The 23925-nt window shown below is 42.7% G+C and overlaps 2 protein-coding genes across 2 annotated transcripts in view; one reads left to right on the forward strand and one right to left on the reverse strand.

Moving 5' to 3' along the window:
• The window catches only part of LOC145402172 (uncharacterized), a 9212-nt gene extending 297 nt beyond the window's left edge, over positions 1–8915 (forward strand). Inside the window, exons 1-4 of the mRNA XM_080274289.1 lie at positions 1–362; positions 6962–7047; positions 7721–7845; positions 8766–8915. The exon at positions 1–362 is cut by the window's left edge and continues 297 nt beyond it. Of these exons, the coding sequence (XP_080130415.1) occupies positions 1–362; positions 6962–7047; positions 7721–7845; positions 8766–8915 (723 nt within the window). The remainder of the gene's footprint in view (positions 363–6961; positions 7048–7720; positions 7846–8765) is intronic.
• A 6261-nt stretch (positions 8916–15176) lies between these two features.
• LOC145402224 (uncharacterized) lies at positions 15177–22459 on the reverse strand. The gene is made up of 3 exons (XM_080274342.1): positions 22413–22459; positions 17024–17388; positions 15177–16407 (listed from the first exon to the last, which is right to left on the reverse strand). Exons 2-3 carry the CDS (start codon positions 17345–17347, stop codon positions 16348–16350), a joined length of 384 nt encoding a protein of 127 aa, XP_080130468.1. The 5' UTR covers positions 17348–17388; positions 22413–22459; the 3' UTR covers positions 15177–16347.
• Between the last annotated feature and the right edge of the window lie 1466 nt (positions 22460–23925).

Genomic DNA, 23925 nt, shown 5'->3' on the forward strand with positions numbered 1-23925 from the left:
CACCTCACTGACCTGTCGCACCTCTCACACCTCTCCCCCATCCCACCGCCCGAGGTCAGCAAAGTCAGCAAGGTCACGGGGTCACTGGTGCCTCGTTTCATCACCCTCACCCGCAGTACTGGTGCGAGGGGCGCCTTGACCTCATTAGGGCTCCTGTGCCTGACCTCACTGCTACTGGCCCTCCTGGCGCTGACCTTCCTGGTGGAGCTGACCCCGCTGGCCCGCGACGCCGACAGTGTGGCCGAGGTGACCCTGGCCCTGGCGGCGCTCACACTCTCACTCGACCTGTCCTGCCTGCTGATCTGCGCTGCGCAGTTCATCTTCGCCGTCAAGCTGGCCAAGAGTCCCAACGGCGAAGACAGGTAGGACACACACCTGACACCTGCAGGGGTACCTAAGCCCTTTATGAGGACAGGTAGGACATTTACACACACGTCTGACACCTGCAGGGATACCTACTCCTTAAATGAGGACAGGTAGGACATTTACACACACGAATGACACCTGCGCGGGTACCTAAGCCCTTTATAAAGACAGGTAGGACACACACCTGACACATCCAGGGGTACCTACTCCCTTTATAAAGACAGGTAGATATTTATACCAAAATTTGACACCTGCAGGGGTACCTAAGCCCTTTATGAAGACAGGTAGGGTGTTCATACAATTAAGTGCCACCTGCAGGAGTAACTCTTCCTCTTAGACTAGCTTCACACTCACTACCTGGCCAGTTCAAGACACCTGGACACATATTCCTGTACTGTCAGCCATTTCTGTCTATCTATCTACAGCCAGACGCTTCAATCCCGCGAGGGGTGGCCACGAACAAATCGCCTCCATGTCTTCCTGTCCCCTGCCATTTCGCTGCCCTCCCCCCAACTTACTCCCCCTCTGTATTGGTAAATAAAATAATAGAGAAAAAACACAAAGCATCCAAATTTAACAAAAAGGTAAAAAAAAAGCATATATAATTAACACGTGCTATTCTCTCTCTCTCCCTCCCTCTCTCTCTCTCTCTCTCTCTCTCTCTCTCTCTCTCTCTGTTGTACCCTCGTAAGTGTTGTACCCAGATCAGCAGTCACCTCCTCACACTGACTCACTCTCTCACTCTCTCTCTACGTCCTCTGACTCACTTCTCTCTCTCTCTCTCTCTCTCTCTCTCTCTCTCTCTCGTCTGTAGGCTGTAAGAGAGAGAGAGAGAGAGAAGTATATTACTATTTGTACTGATAATATTGATAAAGGTGTTTGTGTACATGGTCAGAGGAAAAGTTTGAAGTGAGTGAGTGTGTGTGTGTGTGTGTGTGTGTGTGTGTGTGTGTGTGTGTGTGTGTGTGTGTGTGTGAGAGAGAGAGAGAGAGAGAGAGAGAGAGAGGAGGAAAAGAGGGTAATGGTGTATTGTCTAAAGTCAGAGGATGTGTACTAGCTCTCTCTCTCTCTCTCATGGGATCCTAACAGCTACCACTACTACCACAACTCCCTCCACAACCACAACTACCACCATCACAGCTACCAAAATCGCCAGTATTACCACAGTTACCACCACTACCACAGCTACCTACCACTACCATCACAACTACCACACATACCACTATCCCTACTACCGGTCCTTTTATTACCACTACATCTACTACTACAACTACTACCATCACAGCTACCACAGACACCACTACTACCACTTCTACTACCACAAAATCTACTGCTACTACAATTACTACCATCACTACCATTGCGACCACCGAACATTTACCACCGCCACCACCACAACTACCACAACTCCTAGAAATGGTGGTAGCTGGTATGCAAAGTGGTGGGGAGGGAAGGGGGGAGGGGAGGGGGAGGGGAGGGGGAAGAGGGAGAAGGTTAGAAAGGAGACCCCAAACTGTTCTTTAAAGGCGTAGAGGTACACATAAACAGTCATGTGTGTACGTTTGTCACACACACACACACACACAAAGAGAGAGAGAGAGAGAGAGAGAGAGAGAGAAAATTATGGTACTGAAAAATAGGCTAATTGTCGTGTACTGTGATAGCCTAGCCCGGGGACCCTACGCCTGTCATGGGGTTGCGTGTGTGTGTGTGTGTGTGTGTGTGTGTGTGTAAGAATATAGGTGCCGCTTTTAAGTCACTCCCTCCCCCTCCCCTTCTCCCCCTCCCCCCCTCCGCCCTCCCCTATTTTGGAAACCTGCTATAAACTTTTGTCTCCCCTCCCTTCCCCCTCCCTCTCCCCTCTCTTTCCCTCCCCTCCCCTTCCCTCCCTCCCCCTCCCCTTCCCCTCCCCTCCCCTCCCCTTTATAGTGACATTTTCACCTCTTGCAGACTTTCCTTCCTCACCCATATCCTCCCCCCTCCCTTTCTCTCTCCTCCCCCCTCCTCCCCCCCTTCCTTTCCTCCCCCCTCCCCCTCCCTTCCTTTCCTCCCCCCTCCTTCCCTTCCCTTTCTCCCTCTCCTCCCTCCCCTCCTCCTCCCTTCTCTCTGCTCCCTTCCTTCTTCCTTTTTATCTTCCTGCTTTTCTTCCTTCCCTCCCTTCATTTCTCTCTCTCTCTCTCTCTCTCTCTCCCATACCACCACTACCACAACATAACTACCACCGCACCACCTATCATTACGAAAACTAACACCACCACTACCACTACCGCTACCATAACTACCACCACAACACCTACCATACATCACCACCACCACCACCACACAAACACCCACCCCCACCACCACAACTACCACCACCACACCCACCACCACAACAACCCCAACCACCACCCCAACCACACAAACACCTACCCCCACCACCACAACTCCCACCACTACACTACCACACAACCACCACCCCTACCACACAAACACCTACTCTCACCACCACACCTACCACATAACCACCCCGACCCCCACCACACCTACCACAACTACCACTACTGCGGGTTATATCGTTTGACCTGTAAGGGCAATGGGTCCAGGTGCTGCATGGGAAATTACTCCGCTCAGCCAGCCACCTCCCGCTCTGGCTTGCTAAATAACGTGTGTGTATGTGTGTGCGCTCTCTCTCTCTCTCTCTCTCTCACACACACACACACACACTCACACACACACACACACACACACACACACACACACACACACACACACACACACACACACACACACACTTTCGTCCATTTTTTTCTCTCCTGCTCTCCTGCCTCTCCCTCCCTCTTTCCTCCTTCCTTCTCTCCTCTCCATCACTTCTACCATCTCTCTTCGTCTGTGCCTCCCTTCATTCCTTCCCTCTCTCCCTCCTTCCCTCCCAACTTTTCCTTCTCTCCCTCTCCCTCATCCTCTCCCCCATCCTCTCCCTCTTCCACCCGTCCTCTCTCCACCTCTCCCTCTCTTCCACCCGTCCTCTTTCTCCACCTCTCCCTCCCTCCGTCACACCACTCGTTATGAATTTACATACCACCCTCTCCCACCCCCCAAAATTCCAGTCATACCAGCTCTCCTCGCCTCCAAAGTGATTTAAATACCAATACCACTTGTAGATCTCCAGCCCATACCAAGGCGCTAATACCACCCCTCTCTCTCTCTCTCTCTCTCTCTCACTTTACCTTCACACAAATTCTCCGCCAACACACTATCTACCTGCACTGATAACAAAATAGCCAACACCTTATCTATCCACCGTCTTCATCTAAGGGAACTGGTCCACTCCTAAACCATCAGTACTATTTCGTGGCTCCCTAAAATTCAAAAGCCAGGCATGAGTCTCCTTGGTTACTAGTCAAATCACCCTTTCATCCAACTACCCCTGGCCATCAACTGCGCTAAAAGGGGTTAGGGGATTTTTTTCTTTTAATTAAACAAGATATATTAAAGATTATATTTCATTTTGCATTTTATTTTTGGCTTATCAGTGGCAGAAAAATTTGTTACAGCTCTACATCCCCTCCACAGCACTTCTTCGTGACTAGCATCATATTCTAGTGCTAATGGAGAGATGGCAATTTTAGGCCAAGTTAAAGTAAACGGAATATAGTGGATGGATTTTAACGGCATGACATCATTACCGCTTCCCAAGGACTGTGTGTGTGTGTGTGTGTGTGTGTGTGTGTGTGTGTGTGTGTGTGTGTGTGTGTGTGTGTGTGCACGTAGATAGATGGGAGAGTCTTATTTGCAAATTAACTCTCTCGCTCTCTCTCTCTCTCTCTCTCTCTCGGGGCTTCAGTGTGGCATTACGCATCCTTACAAGTGTTAATATACCGCATTATATTCGCCTATATCGAGTTATACTACAAACTAACATACCTTCCTACTTCCTGCTCCTTTGTTTGGTACCAGGATGGGTTAGACTGGGTTAGATTGGTGTTAGGGTGGGTTAGATTGGTGTTAGGGTGGGTTAGATTGGGTTAGGGTGGGTTAGATTGGGGTTAGGGTGGGTTAGATTGGGTTAGGGTGGGTTAGATTGGGTTAGGGTGGGTTAGATTGGGGTTAGGGTGGGTTAGATTGGGGTTAGGGTGGGTTGGGTCAGGTATGGGAAGTCCTGCTAGCTTTTTAGACGATTTTCTTCAGGGAACTCGTGCTGAAGAGGCTGATACTTCCTCGTCAGCACTCTCTCTCTCTCTCTCTCTCTCTCTCTCTCTCTCTCTCTCTCTCTCCACCAATACCCCCATTTTCTTATTTTTTCTCTTTTCGTGTGAGGCTTCCCCCCACACCCCCCTTGTGGCATGCAAAGGCTTCTATCTGACCCTAATCTGATTCTCAACGCATTATGCTCTTGGTTAGATTAAGTTAGATTGGGTTAGTTTACGTTGGGTTGGTAGGGTTAGGTTAGGTCGCGCTGGGTCGAGTTAGTTTAGGTTACGTTCTGTTAGGTCGGGTAAGGTTGGATGGGGTACAGTTAATGGAGGTGAAGTTAGGGTGAGCTGCATTACAACCTTACCCCCACACTGCATGACCCCACCCCCACACTGCATGACCCCACCCCCACACTGTATGACCCCACTCCACACTGCATGAACCCCTGAAGGTATAGTCCCTTGGGCTGTACTGGGCGGGTGCTTGCGACCGTAGTAAAACTGTGTTGTAGGCTCTCTCTCTCTCTCTCTCTCTCATTTTCCGCCCACCCGTGTCCATGAAGTCAGTTTATTCCCTTATTTGGCTCACCTTTAGTACAGATCCCGTTAGTTTTATAAAAGCGCAAAGTGCCCATCAAACCCGAGGTCTTGTATTATTTATTCATGCATTCGGGTTGAGAGCTTTCACACTTACACTACAAGCAGAGATTCCCAAGCAGAATAAAATTGCCAGACATTAGCCAGGACATAATTACAGTGATATCTTGGTGACAAAGGGGTTAATTAGTCACACTGTCAAGTAACAGTTTAAATTTCATAAGAGAAAGGATCCAAACACGTCAAACTTTTGCGACAGGCGTTCAAAAGCCAAACAACGACGTAATATCGGCCCCCGTAGCTCAGTTCCTTACCCGGGAAGAATGTGCCGGAAGATGACTGCAAATGTTCGCCATGCAGACAGTGGCAGGGCTGGTATTGTCTCCCTGCGATGAGGAATTCTCCCTCCACCACTGGCCCCGAGGCCGCCATTAGTGTTCGTTCCCGTGTCCTGGGTGTCGACTTTGGCTCGGTATTTTTCCTTCCCCCGTCACCCTTTTAAAAATATAAATTAATGGTTATTAACTTTTGCCCCTTTGTTATCATATTTATGGTTTATTTAATTAGCCTTAAAAAAGGGGAAGTAATTTTAGCGTCAAGTGTAGAGTTACGGTTTGTTTCCATTTTTCCTTGACTTTTCATTTTTGCTCTTCCTCGTTACGTCCTTCCTCCTTGCTTTTCATAATTCCCAGAAGCATTTCTTCCTACAGACTCACTCTCTCTCTCTCTCTCTCTCTCTCTCTCATGTAAAGTGGGGGTGGGGGCATGCATTGTGAGGGTGGGGTGATACAGCACGGGGTGGAATCATGCAGTGTGTGGGTGGGGTCATGCAGTGTGGGGGTGTGGTCATGCAGTGTGAGGGTGGAATCATGCAGTGTGAGGGTGGGGTCATGCAGTGTGGGGGTGGGGTCATGCAGTGTGAGGTTGTGGGTCATGCAGCGTGAGGATAGAGTCATGCAGTGTGGGGGTGGGGTCATGCAGTGTGAGGGTGGGATCATGCATTGTGTGGATGGGGTCATGCAGTGTGGGGGTGGGGTCATGCAGTGTGGGAGTGGGGTCTTGCAGTGTGAGGGTGGTGTCATGCAGTGTGGGGATAGGTCATGCAGTGTGGGGATAGGGTCATGCAGTGTTGGGGTGGGATCATGTGGTGTGAGGGTGTGGTCATGCAGCGTGTGGGTGGGGTCATACACTGTGTGGGTGGAGTTATGCAGTGTGTGGATGGAGTCATGCAGTGTGTGGGTGGGGTCATACACTGTGTGGGTGGAGTTATGCAGTGTGTGGATGGAGTCATGGAATGAGGATGAGGTCATGCAGTGTGGGGGTGGGGTAATGCAGTGTGGGGGTGGGGTTATGCAGTGTGAGGGTGGGGTCATGCAGAGTGAGGGTGGGGTCATGAATTTCATAACACTGTTGCTTCTTTTCCAGTATGTTAATGCACCGTATCATTCACTGTTTAAATAGGGTCCCTTATAGTTAAGCCCTTGAGTACCATGACAGAATTTTGTATTTCTTCTTGCCATATCCAGACAAATTATTTAGTTTGGGGGACTATCTAGACTGGAGTGATTAGATATACCGGGTAACCTTTTTTTATGTACAGATATCCTCTTGGTTGTATTATTAATCAACACAATCTCCAACCTTCATTAACCCCTTTGCTTTCAAATATCTCGCCAAAACTGCACTAAATCATCTGTCCAGTGCCCAGTTGAAAGGACACAAGACACTACCGAACTGAAACGGTCAAGCAATTGTGATATTTGTTCCCAAACTGATGAACTGATGTATTGTGCCTTCAACTGTTTTTACCTTTCTTTCCACAGAATGATCAAATACCTGCGTCAGTCATCTGTGTCACGGGTGTGTGCTGTCGGGGGATTCTTTGTCTCTGTGCCTATCTTCCTCACAGGTGGGCATCTCTGGCATACATAGTACAGTTCAGGCAGTTTCCATTATAGGCTAAGAAGGACTTAGGGATGTATAACAAAAATTGAGAGCATCAGGGTGTGGACAAGCCCCCCTCCTTTTTTGTAGTATATGTACATTGATTTCTAAAGCAAATGCTGATAGAATGTTTTGACCTTTCTGTACTGTTGCTGACTACACTCCGTACTATGGGATAAGAGCTGATTGCATTTCACATTTGCAGACGTTCCATAATTGATCATCAAAAATTATGGGCCCGCACACACACTTGTGCTGTCAATTTTAGTAACTGTTAGTAATATAATAGTGTAAACCCTGTGAGGTTTTGGGACCCTAAGTTAGGCCACAGTAGTCAAGTACATACAATACAGGAAAGTAGTAGATGATCAATCCTGGAAGCATTATTTAACAGAAAGACCTCTAGCCACCTCTCTGGAATTACACATGTGTCTGTGCTGGCATGGTCATCATTCCAACAGGGAAATTCTGTATACAGTGGCTGTGTCTAAATAAAGGCTGATCCCAGAGTGACTCTCCTCTACAGGACACTGGAACAATGTAGCTTAAACTGGGAAGCCAGAATACTGAGAGATGGTAACAGAGGCATCCCCGTGTGCTACCAAGACCGAGAACTATAGATCAGTGTTTTGTTTCAGGTGTGATCCTGTACACATTTGTCCACTTCCAGTCAACTCCAGCCATCCTCACATCTGTCTTCATTGGGGTTGGCATCATCTTCTGCGGCTGTGCCATGATACACAATGTTTTTATTTGGCAGAAGGTTGGTAACTTTATTTTGAAGGTCACAAGACAATGATTTTGTGTGTCAAAAGGTCATAGATCAAAAACAATTTTATTTTGATGTGTTCCAAAATATCACTGCTTATACCTTACAAATGGTACTGTATGTCACTGCTTATACTTTACAAATGGTACTGTAATTTCGGGTTAACTGGCAAAGCAGGTTCATAGGTACTATAACGGTGGAATTTAATACATACTGGCAGTTTTCTGTTATTTACTTCAGACTTAATGGCTATAAAGAGAGTCAAGAGAAATGATATGTGGTGTATATAACAAGGGCATGCTATGATGATCTGGTAGATGAACAGTAAATTTCAGCACAATATTTTTCATTTTTTTCTAGGTGAGTAATTAGAACAGTGATTTAGTAAGATAGCTTTTTTCCTGTTTTTTCTTTTTTGCTACCCTCAGATTATTTTAATCATCTTAGGATAAACTATTGATGAGGAATAGTCAGGTGCAACGTTAATAAATCCCTTCAGCATGACAGGCCTTTGCAAAGATTAATAAAAATCATCTAGGCAGCACCTAGAATGAAGTAAAAATTGTCACTGAGATCTGAGAGGTTGAATATTTGACCAGCCTACTCATCATTTGTATCTATCTATTGCCAAGCTCTTTAATCCATTCAGGGGTGGCCACAAGTGAATTGCCTCCATATCTCCCTGTCCTGTGTCATCTCTCCAATTCACAACCCCCTCTCTCTCTTATATCTCCTCATCCCATTCCTCCATCTCAACATAGGTCTCCCCCTCCCCCTTTCCACTTCACATGGATACACTCTCCTAGTCAGCCTCTCATTCCCCATCCTCTCCACATGGCCAGACTTGTCACATCAGGCCTTCAAAATTCTCAACCCCCATCCACAAATGCATAATCAATGACTCTTCTCTTCAGGAAAAAACAAAGGCAGTGGCCCAGCAAAACATCCAGCAGGCAGTGAGTCAGGAGGGGAGGCTGCGGGAAATTAATGCGTCGCCGCTGCCCAATGCCACACTGGACCTCTCTGGCACGACGCCCCCACACGAACTCTCCACCCTCGTATAGCGGCTCGTGTGTCACTCACAAGAAGAGCACCCAACAAGCATTCCCCCAGACTGCGACACAACCATCACATTAAAATACCAGGTCCCTGTTTAAGGTGCAAACATACCAGGGTAAAGAGACCCTCCCAGAAGGTCTCAAGGTTGTCCTGAGAATTGAACCTGGGACTGGATATGAGCCAAGTTTGCACCCAGTTGTTCCACAGCCATCCCCAGCAGGTCTATGGCCAGTAGTAGCAGACCCAGGCCCACATTCTCATCACTTAGATGACTTTCTAGCATCTCTTCCTTACCAGTACTCTGTATATGGCATGTTAATATTATCTTCTGTTTTACTTATGCACACCGTATGAATAATAGACAGGCATAAATAACATTCAAGGTAATATTGATGTGTAGTATGCATAATAAATCAATAAGGAAGAAGTGCTATGGAGCCTCCTGACCCAATAAAAATACAGAAATACAAGAAACTTGGTGTCTCGGTACTGTCCTCTACTGACACACATACTGGCTGGTAAACTGTGAGGCTCCCTGTGGCTCAGCACTGTTATATACTTTGTCACAAACTGGCAAATCACAAGAATAATAGTGTATATGTTCCTCGTAAATCAAAAGACGTGCGTGCCAGTATGGGCATGGAAAAAGCTACAGGCAAGTACAGTTGTGAGCAAAAGTTCACCAACACTTCTCTGTGATAGTAATTTGGAGCAAACAACAAAACAGTATGAGAAGGAAGGATGCTCTCTGATGTTCAGGGAAGTACTGTACTGTATTAGAAATGTGGAAGGACAAAGTGTTGGTAGGGAACTGTCAGTGAATTTTTGCTCACAATAGTACCAGCGCTGCCAGTCCACTAAACCACTGCCAGGTGACCAGACTTGGAGCTGATGCTGTATAATGAACGAGTTAGCTGCCTAACTACAGTACTTTTAAGGGCAGTGTTAACAGAAAGCTGAAAGAAGACAGATTTAACATATCATTTTAACAGATAATCAATTATGGAAGGATTTTAACAGCAGTGACTACTATTTCTTGGACTGTCATTATTCAGGATGTAACAAACTAGTGCAGTTCAACTTTAATCACACTATGGTTGTGTGTTGTAAAATCTGATACATGGAAAATGCTCAACTCAGTCTGGAAAAGAAAAAAATGGATAAATGCAATAATAGCAAAACAAGAACCCCATTAATATACAGAGCAAGTGCTGACTCAATTGATACTCCATTGAAAGACACAGGAATTCAGAGCAACAGAAGCAGAGCAAGTGACAGATGAACTAAATGCAGATGTTGGCTCTCCACGCTATGATGGAAATAAAGTGTTTTGGTAGCAGCCACACACCCACATCCACACCCACACCCACCCACCCACATCCAAACCCAAAGCTACCCACCCCCTTGCACACACACCACAGTACAATAAGCAGTATTCTAACTGGCATAGGAGACTTCATAACCCATCTTCTGAAGCAGTATATTTTGATTCTTCATTATCATCATAATCATCATCATCAACTCTGACATCTTGCTTTTCTCCTAGAGGGTATCAAAGAAGTTAGGAAAAATAAATAATTAAAGATGGAGCACGGTATTAAGAAAGCTCCAAGCCAGTGAGAATACAGCCCAATATTTCAACAGTGCACCAAACAATCCAGTCTTACGAAGCCATTCTTTATTTATGGGAAAAATAAATAAGGTCTTGAAAGATTATGAATGTACGAAAACCACGATCCCGACCCTTTCCGAAGGAGTTCCCAGCACCAAAGGTTTATGCATTTTTGTAACTGCCAGTTCATCATATCATTTATTATAGCTTTTAAAACAGGGAAGATGTACTCCAAACTTTGAATGCCCCCCCCCCCTTTATTTTCTTTTTTCATGTGTAGCATCTGTACAGTATTCCTTTTTATACCCCATGTATCCACCAAATATTGAAGACAAAGCCACTTCTCTCATGTACAGTTAACCTTCCACTTTCCGTGAGCTTGTTGGCCAGTACAGACTTAGACCATTATGAAGCTTACACCAAATATAAACTTTCGGAGTTAAGCTATACAGTACATCGTTTACTGTATGTTGAAATTTTGGGAAAGCCTTTATGGCAAATTTGTACAACAAAGGCCTTCACTTGTTACAATTTACATGCTTAGTCTTATGAAAAAATTTGGTCAGGTATGTACCTGGGATATGTACAGAAATAAGATGGGATAAAATCAGTGTATGAACATCCAAGTCTTTTTAAAACATTGTCATATAAGGAACACCTATTGGTTTATGGCCACAGTTCAGTCCATAGATGGTTACTGGAAATATGGACACAATATTAATAGTGTGTGTTTGTGGAAAGTTTACTGTACATGCTGTTATGTAGGGAAACTCAGGCCCCAAGTTGTTCTACTCAGTTACTGTTAACCTCATCTTGACAACTGTATACCTTTCTAGTGTCTCAGATTTTGCTAAATTCCCAGAGTGCAACAAGTAATTGACTGGCCAGAAGAATTTACAGGTGTCCTTTTCATAACAGTGTTAAAGCAAAGTCTGTCCCTGTGTGTGTCTGTGTCTTGTAGGGAAATGCAAGCCAATGGGATGCTTCTTCAACACTGTATTCCTTTGATCCTTTCACTAGGGTCTTTCCACATGGCATGCATAAACAACAGATTCAGACAGCAGTATAGACCTGGGCCAAGGTTCACAAACATGAGATCGGTTTCCTCTTGTAACTATTTGGCAGATGTGTGTGAAATGCACCTAAAGGAAAAGCAGCCATCCATTCATCCATCATCCAGTCCAGTATTGTCCCATTTACAGCACATGAACTTGGGGCTAAGCTATGCTATCTAGAATATTAATGTGAGTGAGCAGTTGCTCCCCTGAACAGCAATACCTGAGTGACAAACTCCAACCATCCCTTAGAAGTAGACCACTCTGCTTGGAGCATGTTAATTCACTAGACCTCTTGGCAACTAAGACATTGTATGAGGACACTGGAGCTATTTCACTACATCAGTACACAGCAGGAAGGCCTACCCTTGATCTTCCTGTGTACATCAGAGAACTGTCACATAAAGGAGGGTGTAGGAAAATAGCTGCCCTCCCAAAAAGCAGATGGCTAGATCTGTGAGGTTAAACCAGGATTCGAGGGGCTTGATTGATGGATAGTGTCTGTATTGTCCTTCCTACCAAAACAAACCTCAGTTACAAGAGGGAATTGATCCTAAGTTCAATTGCACATCTGTGTCCTTATTGGTAAACATTTGGATGTACTTTTACCTCTATCAGTGATACCTCCTGTGATCTTGTGCATTTAAATTGGTGATTAATTCATTGATAACTTCACTGCATTGGCTTGTCTCATGTATTATTGATTAAAGTTCATATATATTTCTTTTTTTTTGCATTTTATATTAAATGTTTGTGCATTATCAACATTTTTTTTGGTAGATTTTGATGAACAGAGCATTACTGTCCAAGTCCATGAGAAGCCAGTCCATTCTTTCCTAATTTTATGCATTAATATTAATGTTTTGTGCATTATTTAAGTATTGACAACAGATCCTCATTCCAACTAACTATAATAACCATCCAACTGTCTTGATACAGGATTGTTTGGATGCTCAGTTTAGCCTCTCATATATCAGAATATTTCTTCACTTTGCTCATGTTGTAATACTTATTCATTAAAGGCCTTGGGAACTGTTGTGCTGATAATTGGGGCTTGTTTTAATGATGGCGCTGTATATGCAGTGGTAAAAAAGTTACGGTAAAGAACAAATGACAAAAAAACAACAACAGTGAAAAACTATGAATATAAGGCTTTTAGTTGTATTTAGAAAATTTCTGAGGATCGATGACTGTGCATTTCCATTAACCAAATAATTTTTTGTCTTTCCTAATGTGGACCTTCATCCCTCTGGTGCCTCAAACTGCTATACCACCAGGCTTAAGACACATAAGAGTATTGGAAAATTACTGAGGATCTACAATAGTGCATTTACACTGAACATTAATGCATTTATGACTCTCCACACCCACTCTGACCCTCAAGTACCTGATTGCCAGGAAAAATGCTCATTGCAAAATGTCTTTTCCATTAATACAGGAAAATCCCACATGATAAAATTAAACTAGGAAAGTCTATTTATCAGTCTGTCTCTTGCCTGATGCCTTTAATACTGTACCATTAGGGGTAGCAACAAACAAGCCACCTCCAGGTTGTTGTCCTCTGCCACTTGGCTGTCTTCCCTCCAACTCACACACTCGTCGCACATATATCTCTCTCTCCACTCTATCCCTCCATCTCATCCTTGAGTCTCCTCCTCCATCTCACTAGGAAAGCAAATAGTTAAGTACAAGTCGTTTAAGAATTCCAAATGTTTGTGTTCACTACTGTACAAGACCAACTGTTGTGCTAAATGTGTTTGATATCATGAACAGCATGTGAATGTGTTGAGACCATGTACAGTCAGAGAAACAATTATCTTCCATAGGATGGACGAATACATAGCAGGAAAGTTGAACCATCTGAGACACGTATCAGTTGAGACAGGACTCTTGTTATGTTTCGTGAGTTTAAATTTTATTCAAACAGAAATGGGACGATACTTGTGTGAGTGTTTCTCTCTCTACGCTGAGAACCTTGTAAGATTAAATGATAAGAAAATGTCTGTACTGTATTGTGGAATTCACTAGACACTGTGTTAATACCAGTAACCTTTCTTACTCTGTAGTTCATAGTTCCTACCTATCCATTTGATAATTGGGTACTTGGACAAAATTATGATGATATTTCTAAATACATACTAGTGATTTTAAAGTTCTCTTTCTGTTTGTCTGTCTGTCTCTGTGTCTCTGTCTGATTCTCTGCCTCTATTTCAGTCTGTCTGTCTGTTCATCTCTGTCTCTGTATCTGTTTCTACCTGTCTTTCTTTTATTTTTAGCTGTGTGGGATTGTGTTGTATTCATGTGAGAAGACGTTGCCCTGCCTGTCCCTCTCGTGTTTGGTAATCCTCTACTTAGGCATTAAATTGAAGTACAAACTTGATGTAGCGCTGGGTTCACCCCGACTGTGTTTCCAATTGACAAAACATCTTCCTTCCTTCTCTCTCTCTCTCTACCACTTGTTTGTAAGAAGACTTTTAGCATGTATGGATAGTTTTATATGAATACTTGTATATAATTTTATATGCATATTTATGACTGTAAATATTTATGCCAGAAGTTTGTTTTTGTATCCCCTGGCATGTTATCATCTGTTTTCACCTGATGGAACTGGGTCATTCCTACAACTTGAAACCTTAGTCAAGGTTGCTTAAAATTCTCTGACCCTTAGTTATGGGGTAGGAATGAATCTCCTTGGCTACCAGTCAAATTAATTCTACAATGTGAACATGGACATCATCTGGGCTGCAAGGGGTTTGGGATCTTTGCAAACATGCTTCGGTGAGAAAAATATGGCAAGGAAAAAAAAAAGTTATTATAATGGAAGGATTGCGAGTCCTGTATGATAATTGTAAGTAGTGATGAAGATGGTGAGACATGGAAAGCCCAGAAGGTGGCATGATATGGTGACTATGTGAGAAGTGAGGTTTGGAGGCTGATGTAGCTTTGCACTGTGTACTGACATCTCGAAGGGCTAAGGCTTTGTCTCTGTTAAGAAGACTTTGTTGGAGCATGTAGCAATTTGTGACTGGAAGGCATATCTTACATGATGTGTATATTGTGGCCCCAGGCTCATCTAGATACTGTATATACACCCGAGGAAAGTTCAGCGTTATACACTCACTCACCACTTCTAAATAGTAAATGTGAGACAAATAGTAGTGACGCAGTAGCCAACATTCATCCATCTGGTAACTGTGTGAGAAGGATGGGGATGGAAGAGGGAGGGGTAGGAACTATCAGCTCCCCCAGCCTTCCTCGTCCCTTCATCTCTCCCCTCCCACACAGTGGTACCAAACATGTGAGTGTTTGGCTACTGCATCACTAGTGGGTGTCTCAAGCATAAAGGTCCGAACTGGCAGGCAGGTGTATAAGGCAGAACTTTCCTTGGGTGTAAATGGTGGACTGTAGACTGAAGAGGCCCTCCTGTGGTCCACCCTCCTCTTTTGGGGGAACAGGGAGGGAGAGGAGAAGTTTCCATAAAGAGGCAGCAGAGCCACCTAGTATTGTTGGTGCCACCAGATGAAAGCATCCCTCTCAAGTACCTATTTTAATTGGCACTACTGAATGATTAAACAGCGATATACTATCAGTCATTTTATTACAAGATCAGCTACCAACAACAGTATGTTACAACGGTGCAAATATATACAGCATTATATAAAAGTTTCAGGAATGAATTATATATATGATAACTGTACAAAATGAAAAGATGAGATTACTTAACGATTACAATTAAATTTACTTAACAATTATAAAGAACTTTATACAAAAAATAATGTATAATCTTAAATCCAGTAAAAAAAAAAGTTCAGCTGAAACCTAAAGACTGGCATCATTACCTAATCCCTTCCTTCCACGAGCTGCTTCCTGAGCTGGGTTGAATATTGTGGCAGTGGCATGAACAAGATACAAGATGTCCTGTGATTTTATTTTTTTTCTAAATTTCAGGAGGGTACTGTAAGGGTAAGTTTGGGTCAAGTATGCAATATCAACACGTGTACAATTTTCAACCATTATAAAGCTACAAAATGAATGAACGCTACAAATCACCACACTGATGAACTCATGGATGAATTACATGGAAGGCAAGTTTAGAATATCATGATATCGTTAACTACAGCTCTTTAACAGCTGAGGATTGAAACTATGATAAACACAGTGTAGCATTTTTTTCTTTCTTTCTTTTCACAGATGAACAGAGGATGGGGGGAAAAAAAAAATCCATACACCAGATTACAGGTGTCCTCTGTTTACATTACTCAAAATTTGCCCCATAATAACCCCCCTCGTTTTTTAAAAAATCCTGCAGGACACCTCATACGAGTGCTGATCACAATAAAGGGGCTAAAGAGTATCTAACCACCACCACCCCAGACAGACACTACTGGTACTGTACTATCCAAGTATGGCTCATTATAGGTCACTAGTATTAACAAAATATCAATTTTTCCATGTAACTGGTACTGAAAAATGGGGTAGGCCTACTTATGTGTGTATGAAATGTTCGTATGTAGGTATGTATGTATTTTTAAGTACTGGTATATATGTATGTAAGTACAGTATGTATGTACTTCTGGATCCTGAGGGGCAACTGATCCGTAAATCTGAGAAACGCCATTTTTTGTTACTGGAGATGTGACTCTCCACTCACCATTCAGTTCAGTATTGCCCCATCAGTATATGGATTAAATAATTTAACACGGAGTAAAAACTGTGACTTATAATGAGTCCTTCCTGCATCTCACACCACACCCATGGCCACACTTGTGCTCAGTCACGTTTGGCGGCGGCAGCAGCAGCTCTCTTTTCCAGCTGCTCCTCTTGGAATGCCTGCAGGAAAAGTAGTCATTAGTGATCATTTAATTACATATTAAGCACGTCACCACAAAAGCAATATTCTATTTGGTTCAGAAAATAATTATGTTTGGTAGGTGGGACATCTACCATCTACTCACTGAAATGTAGTGCTACCTTCATGTGACTGTACTGTGATAGGCAAAAGGGTTTCTTGTAGCATCAGAAACCATTACTACACTAGGGTGATAGACCACATTGTTCCGAGGTCAGTAAGGATAAACTGCACAATAACTGCCATCTCAAAATTCTTGAAGGTGGTGTAAAGCTTCCATTATGTAAAAGGACTTAAGCATACTAGCATGTTCAATGGTCTTTAAATGTGCAGTAACTGTATATGATTTCAATCTGGCATTCACTCTAGTTTTTTTTGTGGGTAACGGTATATGAGTTCTAGTATTTTTTGCCATACACTCCCCTCCTTGAAGGCCTAAGATACAACACTTATATAACAGACTTTTGAGGGATTGTGCAGTACTGTTACTGGATGCCATTATTAATTACCTGCCATTTGAGTGAAGATAAAATACAGAAAAAGCAGGTGATCTCTTAGAGAACCTCTGGTACAAAGAGTGCCCACATAATATGATACCTGGTAGATGTATGAGAATATGACGCCCTGTACGACGATGACGGCAGCGATGGCACCGTATATAAAGCTCTTGGGGGGCTCCATCCCATACTCCTGCTCCACGTAGTCTTTACTGCCATAGTACGCAAAAAATGGCAGCGTGAACATGGCAACTGTGTGGGCAAACAGCTTCAGGAGTACTCGACGTGGGCTGGTGACTTGTGTGGGGGTGCGGGTGGCAGGGGTGTAACTTTGTCCCGATGAACTCGCACTCACCTCACTCACACCTGAGCCTGTACCCATACTCCCGCCCACACCCTCTCTGCTGGTCTGCAGTTCATTCATGGTAACTCAAGTCCTCTGTCTTGTCAATTACTAGTAATGATCTGTGGAAAGATTAATATATAATAATAATAATAGCAATAATAATAATAATCATCATCATCATCATCATCTAATCCAGTGTTGTCCCATGAGAAGCGTAGGAGCCTGGGGCTAGGCAAGTTGGCCCTAACATTTAAGATGAGAGTGACCAGCCTCGCTTATCCCTGAGTGGCAAATATAATATTAAAAATGATAATAATAATAATAATAATAACAACAATAACATAACCATCATCATTAGCTATCATTTTCACCATCACCATCATCTCCACACAGTAGCATAATCTTTAGTTTTATTTCACTGAGAGAAACTCATTCAAGGATCTTGTACGGATGCCGAGGTTATATCTAAATCAGAGGTCACTAATGGGTTAGGCCTAATTATGTTGGCTTGGTAAATACTAATAATGATTCTTTAACTATCAGCAATTCATGTGCTTCCTCAAGGGTTCGTACTGTCCTGCTATTCCAATTCACACTCCAGTGTTTTCCTCTATAAAGTACTGTACTTAGGTTTTTCTCTTACTTAGTGTGTGTGCTTGGTTCTGCTCACATCAGCTTTCTCTTTCATCTTTTCAACAAAATAAATGATGTCAGTCTGAAAAATAGTTCTCCTTTCAGTTCTTTACAGTTATGTTGGATGCTGAACCATGGCAGGATAAAATACGATAAATTAAATGGCCTTCACCACAGGGCCTTATGTTACTCACTTGACAAAACAATTTATCAAGTGGTTATGAAGGCAACACACTAAGCAGTCTGGAAGCATGTCATGTTTGTTCAGTGGATCTACCATATAACTGCTGTCCACCACATTTACTCAGCAGACATCATACTGTATCCTGTTTAAGATTGGCCAAGGTACTTTACTGAACATGTGGTAGGAAGTGACGATCTTTGTTCACTTACTGGATGTAGCGCTGCCTACTTCTTCTAAGGCGACTCTACACTACACAACAAGCCTAATGGTTTCCTGTAACCCAAGAAACCATTCACAATGCTGGGCGATAACCATATAACCAAATAATGGGGTGATGTGGAGTCTACTATTCTGCCTCTGTTAAGTAAGTGGAGAGGTGCAATTGTGGCATCCATCCAGAAACCATGCCTCCACATTCTTCCCTGTACCTCCCTGTGGTGAGGTGCAGACCTCTTTTTTTTTTTTTTTTTTTCCCACCTATGGATGGGGTGAGGTAGGGTACAGAAAACAGGGAAAGACAGGCACGAGAGAAAGATATGCAGGTTTTCTTGATGGGCATGACCAGAATACTGACTGGCTAAACAGGGACCATGCAAAGAATTTAATGCACTTCATAAGCATGTCCCTGAATACCTAGTGGCTGACTTGTAGCCCTGTTAGCAAGCAGAAACTCACCCTCTTACATAATAAACTTGTGGTGGTGAAGTAGGTGTGAAGACTGAAAGAACATAGGGAGTATGCTTCTGGCCTTTAATTCCTTCTTCCTTACATTTAAAACACACACACACACACACACACACACACACACACACACAATCCTTCACCTTAATAAGCTACAATTTGTGTGCTGTGAGAGAGTGGCAGACTCACAAGCACTTTCACTTCACACACATGACATCCAACACAACGCCACAGCCATCGGTATGTCTTAACACTCTCATGCTGTCTCATGTCTTTCCCAATTCAAACCCTCTGGTCCAATGACATCTTACACAATTTTACTCTTGCTGTCTCCAAACAACGTGACCCAGGATAGATGAGTTCCTTACTATAATCAGCTTATTTTCATCTGCTAACTATCCCTAGCCCCACTCTGCTGAGGTCATGGCCAAGTGTAGTTAGATACAAAGGTAAATTTGACTTTAGGTCTGTTACACTAACTTGGTCCAGATTTTCATCCTTTTGTTGCTTATTTCTCATGGCACACTGGTACAAAGAAGATAATACTATGGCTCTACAATGTTCCCAAAGCACTTCTTCATGATTAGCCCCATTTTCTTGTACTGTTAATCTGGTACTAGATTTGTGATCAGGATGGAGAAATGTCAAGTTTAAGTCAAGGTAGCGTAGTAACCAAGGAGACTAATTCCTACCTCACAGCTAAGGTCCAGTGAATTTCATCCAAAAACAATTTAGTGCCTTTGTCATCTGTTCACTCATTCATCATCATCATCATCTATCTATCTATCTATTCCCAGATGCCTTCATCCCAGTAGGGGTGGCCACAAACAAATTGCCTCCATGTTGCCCTGTCTCCCACCATTTCGCTGTCCTCTCCCCAGCTAACAATCCCCCCCCCCTTCTCATATATCTCTCCACTCCACCCCTCCATCTCCTCCTCCTCATCATCATCATAATATTTATTCCCACCTATGAATCAGGTCTCACACACACACACACACACACACACACACACACACACACACACACAAGCAAGAAATTTGGAAAACTATCAACAGTTCGTCCAGTGAAATGGGCTGGACACTCATTCACGCACCACTGGAATCCTGCTAACTACAGTACTAACTATTCCTGTACTCTCTGAGTGCATTTAATGAACACTGCAGAAACAGATGGGTAAACAGGACATCACACAGACTCAGCCCCTTACCTATCATGATATCAATTTTATTCTTACTTGTGAGTGCCTTTCATTTTACTCTAACTTGCCCTAAAATTGCCATCTCTCCATCTTGAATGCTGAGCTCTAACAACAGATTAACACTACAGAAGAATATGGTGCTTGCCATGAAGAAGTGGTGTGGAAAAAATGTAGAGCCAGTGGTACAGAAAGAATGTAGAGCCAGTGGTACAGAAAGAATGTAAAGCCAGTGGTACAGAAAGAATATAGAGCCAGTGGTACAGAAAGAATATAGAGCCAGTGGTACAGAAAGAATGTAAAGCCAGTGGTACAGAAAGAATGTAAAGCCAGTGGTACAGAAAGAATGTAAAGCCAGTGGTACAGAAAGAATGTAAAGCCAGTGGTACAGAAAGAATATAGAGCCAGTGGTATGGAAAGAACGTAGAGCCAGTGGTACAGAAAGAATGTAGAGCCAGTTGTATGGAAAGAATGTAGAGCCAGTGGTACAGAAAGAATGTAGAGTCAGTGGTATGGAAAGAATGTAGAGCCAGTGGTGTGGAAAGAATGTAGAGCCAGTGGTGTGGAAAGAATGTAGAGCCAGTGGAACAGAAAGAATGTAGAGCCAGTGGTATTGAAAGAATGTACAGCCAGTGGTACAGAAAGAATGTAGAGCCAGTGGTACAGAAAGAATGTAGAGCCAGTGGTATGGAAAGAATGTAGAGCCAGTGGTATGGAAAGAATGTAGAGCCAGTGGTACAGAAAGAATGTAGAGCCAGTGGTATGGAAAGAATGTAGAGCCAGTGGTATGGAAAGAATGTAGAGCCAGTGGTATGGAAAGAATGTAGAGTCAGTGGTATGGAAAGAATGTAGAGCCAGTGGAACAGAAAGAATGTAGAGCCAGTGGTACTGAAAGAATGTAGAGCCAGTGGTATGGAAAGAATGTAGAGCCAGTGGTACAGAAAGAATGTAGAGCCAGTGGTATGGAAAGAATGTAGAGCCAGTGGTACAGAAAGAATGTAGAGCCAGTGGTATGGAAAGAATATAGAGCCATAGTACTGTCTTTTTCCACCACTGACCTATGACAAAGCTGCAAAAGGAAAAAAAAAAAAATCTGGGCCGAGCTAAGATGAAAGAACTGTAGCATAATCGTTTTAATGTTCCAACAATGTTCATAATAAACACAAAAGACGAAGATACAGGATATACAGGTACTGAACGAGAGTTGAACATGTCTTTCCCGAAAACCATTGGTGATATTCAGACAGCCTGGCTTCTTGTAGTGTCTTTTTCACTGAAGGCCACTGAGATATACCAAGGGCGACTGAAAAAATATGGTTAGGTTGGGTTAGGTTAGGCTAGGTGGCTCTCGGTGGCCCTCGATGAAAAGACCAACTTTTCCCTACCATTTTTTTTTTTTTCCAGACAAGATGCTGATATTCTTTTAATGTGATTTCTGTACTGTACATCGATACCAAAAAGACAGCGAACATACACGAGAAAAAAAGGGCTCTTGGTGAAAAGACCGACCCGTTTCTAGAGGTGCCTGTCATTATTGTATTTGCTTCACATGCTCCTCTTATATTTATTTATTTATTTATTTTTTAATCAGCCTGTTTATGTCTACTCCTATGTAGGTTGATCTGATGCTAAAGGTTGTCAGAAATAATGTATGTGTGTGTGTGTGTTTAGATACAATATTCAACTAACCTTATCTAATCAAACCAAAAGGGGTAATAGTGTATTCAGATAACACTATTTCATCCCATGCAGCAACAAATGGCGCCCACCCCTCAATAAAAACACCTCGTACCCTTCGTTATATACCTTATGCAGGGACATTTGAGGTTAGTTTAATATCTAAAAAATTTCCAATAACCTAACATCAATTCATCCCATGCAGGACAAAAACAAGTTGCTGAGAAAGAGGAAAATCGCCAAAAAACAGAAGCCCGTACGGTTAACATTGACTGTGGTGATACGAGGGCTAGGTATGCTGTACTGAAAAAAGCAATCCATGAAATGATGGGAGGGGGGAGATTCCCTCTTCACTTCAGGATCATCTTCATACCACACACACACACACACACACACAAACGACCTGGCCTAAAGCAATTAGGTGAAAAATTAGTGGGCACAATAAAAACAAGAAAATATTAATGGATGAAATTCAGGAAGAAATGAAAAGTCTAACACGTGTAACAAACAAAACTCAAATAATCTGCAAGCTATTTTTTTTTTTTTATCCACAATGTTAACCGTTTCCTTTGACCCAGTATCAATTTGTGACGTTATTTCCTTTGACAACTGTGATTATGGTATTTTGCGTGTGTGAAGGTTGAACGGCAAAACTGAAGCTTCTAATTTTGGCTTTTGACATTTATTTATAAGTCTTATCTGCAGTATAACGTTAATCTGAGTAATCGCTTTAATATATCTCAAAACAGTCAAAAGCTCACGTCTCTTACCCAAACAGCAATCTACGACAATCAGCTGATACGTCAAAACAACCAGCCAGCACAGTTTTGAAAAGTGTTCTCCCTGCATTGCAAAAGCGTTTTCTATATTTTCATTTCAATACTATCAATAAAGATAACAATTATATTTTTCATTAGGTTTGAATGTATGAATCTTGAAATGAACAGCTTACTGAGTTTTGTTTTGTCATTGTGAATGTCGCTTTGTTTTTGTTACTGATCACAGAGAGCCATAAAAAATTCCATTTCATTATAAAGTAACGGAGGTCCGGAGCTAATGTGGCCGAATCTTGATAAGATTGACTACTGTAGACTAGCTACCGTGAATTAAAAAAAATATTTTTGTCAGATGATCGGCCTATAACCAGATGGCAAGCTGGCCAACCTCAAATCAGCAAAATAATGTTCTATTAAGCACAGTATACAGCATATGGAACGTTGAATATTTTTTCTATAATATTCAGGCTTTTCAAATTGTATACAATTTACTTTAAAACAGTACAACAGCTGAAATGGACAGCAACAATATAATTTCATCAGATGATGTGGTTGGCCAACCTCAATGAAAAAAAAAATAAAAGTCAGGAATTGATGTTTTCGTTTTGTCTTCTTTTCGCCATCATTTTTAACGTTTCTTAAATAATTTCCTTTACTATAAAGCAAATGATACCCAGTGAATTCTGACTGCAATCAGCTATGCTTAAGTAATCGTGCTAAGATCATTTTGTCGTACGATTTTGCAACACAAGCGAGAGACGAAAAATTCCAAGTTCCGGACTACATAAAGTGTGTTTGGGTGCGTGGTGTTGTTGGTCAGGCACTTCACAAAATAATCTTATTTCATTCACTTCAGGCAAGATAACATGCTTTCTCCTTAGCCTTATCAGTTCATAGATAGTCAGATTTAGTAGAAATTTTAGAGTCTAATGTCACTTTAGATTTCATAATTATTTTAGGAATTACGCCAAGTAGCCTATCTTCGGGATAACGCTTATCAAACGGTGTGTTTTGTTGTTATGAATCTTGGATAACGCGAATCACTATTGAATTAAAGTTCAGTAAAAGCCAGCAAAGCCAGATTACCAGATCCATCCATTTCCAACTATGATCTAATTTATCAGTGTCGTAACAGCAGTAATGTAATTAACAAACATCAATCTGTTGCCAGACCCCATAATCCCGTAAGGAGTGGCCTCATACAAATTGCCTCCATGCTGCCCTGTCCCCCACCTTTTCACTTGCCGTGCTACCAGCTCACACCCTCCTCTCCCATATACCTCTCCACTCCATCCCGCCATCTCATCCTTGGCCTCCCTGTCCCTCTCCCCACCTCCACCTCACTCATATATATATATATATGCTCTCCTCGCCAGTCTCTCACTCTCCATCCTTTCCATATGGCCAAACTACTTCAACCAAATCCACACCACAACACTTCTTCACTTCCTTATTTGTCAGTCTGTCCCTCCGTGTGACTCCATGTGCTTCTCTCAAATGACTCATT

The sequence above is a fragment of the Coenobita brevimanus genome, chromosome 57 (assembly GCF_032717465.1).
Source record: "Coenobita brevimanus isolate Jiangsu-jjx chromosome 57, ASM3271746v2, whole genome shotgun sequence".
In the NCBI taxonomy this organism is placed as follows: Eukaryota; Metazoa; Arthropoda; class Malacostraca; order Decapoda; family Coenobitidae; genus Coenobita; species Coenobita brevimanus.